The 8,288-nt window shown below is 24.9% G+C and overlaps 1 protein-coding gene across 1 annotated transcript; it reads right to left on the reverse strand.

Moving 5' to 3' along the window:
* Positions 1–7,109: 7,109 nt before the first annotated feature.
* LOC145836370 (uncharacterized) lies at positions 7,110–7,989 on the reverse strand. The gene is made up of 3 exons (XM_082944178.1): positions 7,845–7,989; positions 7,544–7,608; positions 7,110–7,282 (listed from the first exon to the last, which is right to left on the reverse strand). Exons 1-3 carry the CDS (start codon positions 7,964–7,966, stop codon positions 7,110–7,112), a joined length of 360 nt encoding a protein of 119 aa, XP_082800304.1. The 5' UTR covers positions 7,967–7,989.
* Between the last annotated feature and the right edge of the window lie 299 nt (positions 7,990–8,288).

The raw sequence follows: 8,288 nt of genomic DNA on the forward strand, positions 1-8,288 counted from the left end.
CTATATAAAAGTTGGATATTATTGTAATTAACGTGATTATAATAATTTTTAAAAGTTACAGGGTTGCCACTCGGTCAGGAAAAGTCAGGAAGTCAGGAAAAGTCAGGAAGTCAGGAAAAGTCAGGAAACTTTTTTTTAAATGACAAAAGTCAGGAAAAGTCAGGTAAAAATGGGGGGTTTTGAAAAAAAGTCAGGAAAAGTCAGTAAATTTTATAAAATTTAAAAAAAAGTCAGATTTTGTCAGTTTAAATTTACAAAATTTCTTGTTTTCCAAAGCCTTCAAATGGTAAAAACTAATTAAAAGTCCTTTAAAGTCAGAAAAAAATTCCAAAATTATCCTAGAAATTATAAAAATATTTAATTATATTGCCTATGCCTTCATTTTGTATAAATTAGTAAAATATCCTTTAGAAAATTGCAAAAAAATTCTACTAACATATTAAACAAGTACCCTACTTGAACAAGCAGATTTTGTAAGCTTTTTAGTATTGATGATCTGTAGCAAGGACACTTCCATAGTGAAACTGATATATACACGAAAGTTTATCTAGCATAATTTTAGAATCAAATTGTTTTTCGTTTAAGTAAATAATTCAGTTCTTGATAACTAAGCAGTTAGTTTAGTATCTTATGTAACAAGTTAATGTGTATACTTTACCTCTTTGTAATTTTTTCAAAGTTGAATAAATTTATAAAATAAGTTATAAAAGAGGTATATGCCAAGATTAAGTTTACTTATTATTTGTATTTTTTGCAGAGTAACATAAGTTTTTAAAGTAAATAAGAGTATATTTATTTGTTACAAATTTTATATTAAAAGATAAGAGTAAATATTTTATACAGCAGACATATAGTTTACTTTTTTATGTCTTTTAATTACAGTTACTTAAGTATGTTCTTTTTTAATTGATTTTTAATTTAAGGATTTTATATTAAATTGTTTGGGTAGTGTTTTATTAAACAAAGTGAACAATTTATATAAGTAAAGCATGTTTTAAATAAATACACAATATCGTTTCGTTTATTTAGATACATTTATGCTAGGAAATTCTAAAAAATTGTGTTCTTTATTGTTTAAAGGTTTCAACTGTAAAAATTTGTTATTGTTTTAAGATTTTAGTTGTGAAAGTTCGTTATTAATTCAAGGTTTTAATTGTAAAATTTCCTTATATGTCGTTTGTTTATCTAGATACATTTATGCTAAGAAATGCTAAAAAAGTTGTATATTTTTTTAGACAGGCTGTGTTTATAAAGTAATAATAAAGTTTCATCTGCCGATGCTCACTTTATCTAGTTACATTCGACTTTAAATGTTATTGTCGTTAAGAACATAGGGGGATTTGTTGAACAGAATTTTTTATTTAATTAACATTATACCTTGTATGAAAGCTATAATTATATACTATAAGAATATCTTAACAGAATAGAAAACATGTATTAACTTTTGAGATACCGTCAGTTGTTTAATAAGTTTCCGAAACAAACGTTTGGTTAAAAAAATTCTTTGTTCACTATCTTAGAATTTAAAAATTTTACTAAAAATTTATCTTTTCCTTCGTTTTTTACTTAATTAACCTCAAATTTTTAAGAAATGTTTGTGAATTTATAGAAAAAATTTAAGTTTAAAATTTTCAAAAAAAGTTAAATTTAGGAATTTCATGATCAAAATAAAAAAATTAATCAATTTGGTTTTATTTTTCTAATGATTTTTTTTTTAATGAAACTTAAACAAAAACATACAATAGAAATGTTTATTATTTAGTTGTGATAAAACTTAAGATTGCTTAAAATTTGTAGCAGAAGATAGATTTTTAGTTATTAGTTTTTTTTTCCTTTTAGCTTTGGTCCTTCTATAAGGGACGTATTGAGACTTTTGACTTTGTATCCTCATGTCTCTAAATTTTACAAAACGGTAAAAGCAACTTTTAGCTAGATAAAAGATTTTTTATCAATTTAAAAATCAACTTAAATAAGTGACGTGTTTAATTTTATACAGTAAACTTTTTGTTAAAAATAATGTTGCCACTATGTGTTGTTAGTGATAATTTTTAATGCTATTGGCGTTAATAGGTTAGGCTACATTTAGGTAGTTTCGTAAAAAATTTTTTGGTTAACTTTAATTCAATTTTTTATATTGACTATATGATAATTCCATTGTTAATGCTATCCATGTAAACTACATGGTTTTGCATACTTATAGAAAAATTTTATAATCTTAAAGTTTATTAAATTAAAACGAAAGTAACATATTAACAAACAAAACTACAAAAAAAAATCTCGACTAAACAATATAATATTTTGCTCAACTACACAACATATAAAAAAAAAATTAACTTTAGTACAGAATATTAACAAAGATTTTTTATTTATAACTTATTTTTACAAGATAGTAACTTTCAAATTCTAAAAGTAATAACCGTAAATAAAAGAGTTACTTGATATTTACTAATCTACTATTTTTTTCTAAATCAAGAGTTACGTGTAGCTTTACAATTTAGATTTATATTATAATGTCATAATTTATCCTCAAGATTGTCAAATCCAAGGTACTTTTACACTGGTATAATTTTCCGCTTCATTTTCTAATTTTTTCTTTTTCAAGCGTTTTTTAAAATATCATAAAAAATGACATATTTTTGTTCATATTGAAACACGTAAATTTTATCCTCTATAGCAATAGCTTTATTAACAAACCACATATTTGGACTTTTGATCATGACAAACTTTTTACAATTAGTGTCAAAAACTTCACTTATGTTTGCTCCTGATCCAATTATGAACAGTTTGTTTTTGATACCCACCGATAAGTAAGATTGTTTTCTATTGTACATACTCGGCATTGTGGTCCATGTTCTAGAAACGGCGTCAAACGACTCAACACTATTAAGAGTTTCGTCTTCTGGTGCTTCTCCACCCGACACAACAATGTTTCCTTGAAACACGGTTGACGATGCTGACATTCTAGTGTCGTTCATCGGTGCAACATTTGTCCATGTGCATTTGTGCGTATTAAAACGTAAATTAAGTTTAAAGAAGTTGAACCGTTTGTACGCACCGCGATCACAAACACCTTGTCCATGAACGCGCATATGCAGTACTCTCGACGTGCATCGGGCATTTCAGCTACTTTAGTCCAAGTATTATTAGTAGCTGAGTATTTATCTACAGACATCGTGAATTGGAAATTTTCGTTTTTTCCGTTAAAACAATAAACTTCATCGTTAATACAAACTGCTTTAGCAGACTGTTGCTCTTGGGTCAGTGGAGCACAACTAAATAATAAACATTTCTATTGTATGCTTTTTGTTAAAATTTCATCAAAAAAATTTTAGAAAAATAAAAACAAATTGATTTATTTTTTTATTTCGATCATGAAATTCCTAAATTAGATTTTTTTGAAAATTTTAAACTAAAATATATTCTATAAATGCACAAACAATTCTTAAAAATTTGAGGTTAATTGAGTAAAAAACGAAGGAAAAGATAAATTTTTAGTGAAATTTTTAAATTCTCAGATAGTGAACAAGGATTTTTTTTAACCAAACGTTTGTATTGGAAACTTATTAAACAACTGACGGTATCTCAAAAGTTAATACATGTTTTCTATTCTGTTAAGATATTCTTATAGTATATAATTATAGCTTTCATACAAGGTATAATGTTAAATCTGTTCAACAAATCCCCCTATGTTCTTAACAACAACAACATTAAACATAACTTTAACATAGATAAAGTGAGCATCGGCAGATGAAACTTTAACGTAATGAGAAAACAAACAATTAACAACACACTTGACGTAGAGAGACTGCCCGTTAAGGGATTTACATGTTTGATTATACTGCTTAATATTGTAGCTATTATATATCTGTGAACTAGCATGCATCATATGCATTGTCAATGTTTTTGTTAGTAGTTTGTTTTTTCCAATTTCTTATCAACATTTTAATAATAACTTAAATGGTTAGCTGACAAAAGATAAATAAGTAATTACGTCGCTTTCAACTACTGATATTATGTTTATTAAAAACGCAAAAAAATAATTTAAACCTCTAAATATAACATAATAAAGATTCCATAAACGTATATAAACTATGTCAATTAAATATTATTTAACGGTTTCCTCTACTTGTTTTTTGCTTATTAAACATCTTGACATCTATTCGTCCCTTAAAAGATAAATTTAAAAGTAATACTTAACATCATGAAACCTCATGATGTAGTTTATTTTTTGAGTAGATCATGGTCGTTTTTGTATTTATACCCTTGTAGTTATTTAAATTTTTTTTTCACGGTGGTAAATAATTTAGTGATTTTATTTTATATTTTTACTGCGAAATACCAAAAAGTTGAAACTTATAGAAGAGTTTTTAATAACTTAACGACAGTAGTAGATTTTAAAGACGCTCTGACTACGTTTAGTTCTACTCAAACGAAAATAAATAATCCAAGTCATTAGTTTGACTAAATTTAGTTTTTTAATGCGAAATTTACTTTCAAGTTAGTCTTATTTAAACAATCTAAGAAAACACCAGTTGTTACTTAATTTAGGTAAAATTTAAATTATATGTTTTGAAAAATACACAATACAATTTTTTGTTTGTTAGTGGTAACTTAAATTAGAACTTCAGTTTAACTTTTTTTTCTAATCATTTTATTTTTCTTCACAAGTTTGTTAAATGCTTTCGACAAAATTAAGTTATCTTTAGTAGTTTATCAATCAATAACATACTGACGACTTTAAATTGTTTGAAAGTAGAAAACTTGATTACAATACATTATTATTAATTTATTATTTGAGTTTAACGGTTTTAAAACAAAACTGTTCTTAAAACTTTAATAGTAACCAACAGCAGGGAATTTATTGTTGAATGCATTTAGAAATTTACAATGTTTCGATTAATTTCTTCTGAGGAACATTTTGATGTTTTCAAAAGAATAAACGAACATGTTGATATATATAGATTTTTTATACATATAAATTTACTAAAATAACTATGATAGTTTAGAAAATACATTTAATTCACAACTACTAATTATATTTTTAGTTAAACAATTTTATACGCTTATTTTCAGGTTAAGAACACAAACTTCTTAATAAAAGTTAATAAGCATTCTTTTAAATTATGAAAAAATATTAATACAGTTATTTGTAAAAAGCTTTCGAAGTAAAAGTTGACTATCGTTTTACAGACTTTAAAAATATAAAACCTGATAAAAAACAAAATAAAGTTAGTTAACATGTTATCATTTAAAAGTTAATTAGTTTAACTACTAAAGTATGTATTTTCGTTTTATTGAAAAAAATCAAATTTGGTTAAACAATTTTTTTAAAAGTATGGAAATTTTTATAGAATTTACATTGATACCATTAACCTTGGAATTTTCTATCACGTCAACAACAAACAAAGAATTGTACACAAATGAACCAAAAAATATTTTTTATGAATATATCTACATGCAGCATAACCTATCAACGTCAATACAAATTAAATTACAACTAACAACACGTAGAAGCCATCGGGGAATAATAAATTCACGTATTGAGAAAATAACGTATTAAACACATTTCTATTGAACTTAAAAATTTTATCTAAGAAAAAAATGTTTGTTCAATACAACTACGTTTTAAAAGTTGTTATCAAGTTTTAAATAATCATGTCATTTAGCTAATAGCCTTACATATTTACATAAAGTTTGAAAAGAGTATGTAAATAGAGAAATTTTGTCGTCGTTTAACTAAAAAAGCAGTTTTAATATCAGAAACACTTATATAATTATACTTGAAACATTAAGTTTAACAAGTTGATAAAGTTTAAAAAAAAAAAAAAACAATAAAAATATTTAATCCTAGTTTGTTTGGATATTTTTTTGCCACAAAAATAAATTCAGCTGTTTTAAATATCCTTTTTAATTTTCTGAGATTAAGATTTAATTTACTTTTAGTAGCCTTCATTAAAATTCTTAACTCATTTAGTTAGTTGTTATTAAGTCTTTTAAGATAACAACTAAAGTCTTTATCAAAAACTCTTCACAATTTCTACCAGGGGTCGGCAAACTGCAGCCCTTGAAAGTAGCTAAAAAAAAAAGTTAGCTCATGCCTTTAAACAAAATTTTGTTTGATAGAATATTAAATTTTTAGCAAATCTGTTAGTTTTAATAGTGAGAAAACCGTAATTTTTTTTTATTCAAGCATACTAAATCATTCTTATTTTAAATAAGATACAAAAAAAAATATGAAAAAGTATGGCTATAAATGTTTTCTGTTTTAAATCTTGTTTATAATCTAACTATTAGTAAAAGTTTAAATTACTTTAATGCTTTTGCTAACTAAAAAGATCAATGTTTTAATCATTAAATATTTAATTTGTATTAATTTTTTCTAACGTTCTTAATTGTATACAAGCTTAATAAGTATAAAAAAAACACCAACTATAGTTTTAATGATGGTTTTTTTATTAAAATTATCAAAAGTATAACTAAAAAAGATTTCATGAATAAACACAGTTAAGGCAGTGTAAACAAATAGTACTTGTAATTAGAAAATATTTGAAATCAGTTTGTTTTTTTTAACTATGGTAATTTTAACCTCTAAAGGATTTTTTTTTTGAAATTCCATAACAAATATTAACGAAGGCAGTTATACTTCAATTACAAAAAAGTGTTCTAAAAGCAGCATTTGAATAAAAATTTTCGCGACAAAATATTACACTGATCAAAGTTAGCAGCAAAAATAAATGTTAATAAATCTTTTGAACGAGTTGGATTCTAATAGTGTTAGGATATGACTTTGTGCTTTGTCAAAAAGTGTGAGTTCTAACTTCGATAATTGTTCAGTTATTTCCATCTTAGTCTCTTGAGTTATGTTTATCTACAATTGAAATACAAATTCGACTTTTTACTGTTTATTTATGCTAAAGATATTACATGAACATTGATATAGTTTAATTTATTAATCATTCTAAAGTTTGAATAAAAACAATAAAATAAAAGTTCAGTTTTCTATTAATAAAAATTAATGTGTTAGAAAAAAAATTATTGAAATATTTTTAATTAAATACAGTACGTTTTAAACTTTAGAATAAAATTTTAAATAGTTAGTGCAATATCAATCATACCTCTAAGGGTGCATTTTGATTGAGGTATTTTGTAAATATTTCATCCGCTTTGAATTTTCTATCCTCAAAATTTTCCAATTTTTTGAATTCTTTCACTTTAGAAATAAAAAGAAGATTTTCTTCACTGTACTCGTTTTTAGTAAACTGCAAGAAAGCTTCGTGGGCAGCTGAAAAGATTAATAAAAAGTTAGTTTATGTGATGAAAATTCATTAGCAATTAAAAATTTCCTTTTCTATTAAACGATCATTTCGCAAGTCGATATAAACTTGAAAATATACTTTTAAAAGTAAAATAAGTTCTACACATTAACTGTATAGGAATGGTTTATATGTTTAACGTTAGCAGTTCTTAAATAGAAAAACCGTTTTTTTTTAACGAAAATTAAACTAAAAAACTTCTTTTTTTTTAATAATGTAAAACTACTTACCTTCATCGTTAATGACTTTCTCTATTCTCGGCAATGCTTCGTTGTCAACAGCTAGTGACCGAAGGCTGTTTGATTATTTAATTGTGTCATAAAGGTTCAACTAACTTATATAAGGCTATTTTATAAGCGTAGGAAGTCGTAACCACCTTTTCAAAGTTCAAAACATAAGTACTACAAGAAATCAGTTTAAAGTGATAACAATATTTTGTTTTTAGTAGTTTATTTTGAACAATAGATATGAACATTTTGATATAACTAAACTTATGGATTAAATATTAAAAAAAATGATAGCATAACTTACTGTTTAGAAAACGAAGGATTTAAATTATTCATCGAATAAGAGGGCCACGTTGAGCATCTATGAATGTTTTTACTTTTGTTTTCCTTCTTTCTACTCACAAGTCTAGTAGTGAGAGACTTCATGGTCTTGCAAAAACTTCTGCTTCTGCTGCAATCGGCTGATTTGCTGCAATCAAGTCGTTCAGTTGTCTTGTTCTCATTAACTGCTAATGAGTTGTTTTGATTTTTATTCAAACTTAGACGCTCTAATTGCTCAGCATTTTGCTTTTTTGAGGAGATTTTTCTTAAAAGTGTGCTTTTACTAAAAGTAGATCTAACTTTAACCTGTAAATTTTTGAAGTTTTTTAAAGCTAGTTGCATGTTAGAGACAATTTTTAGACTTTTTTTTCAAATAAACGCTTATTTAACAGAAATAATACTTTTTAATCAACCTCTTTTATATTTA

This window comes from Thalia democratica, chromosome 5 (genome assembly GCF_965202585.1).
Source record: "Thalia democratica chromosome 5, ktThaDemo2.hap1.1, whole genome shotgun sequence".
NCBI lineage: Eukaryota > Metazoa > Chordata > Thaliacea > Salpida > Salpidae > Thalia > Thalia democratica.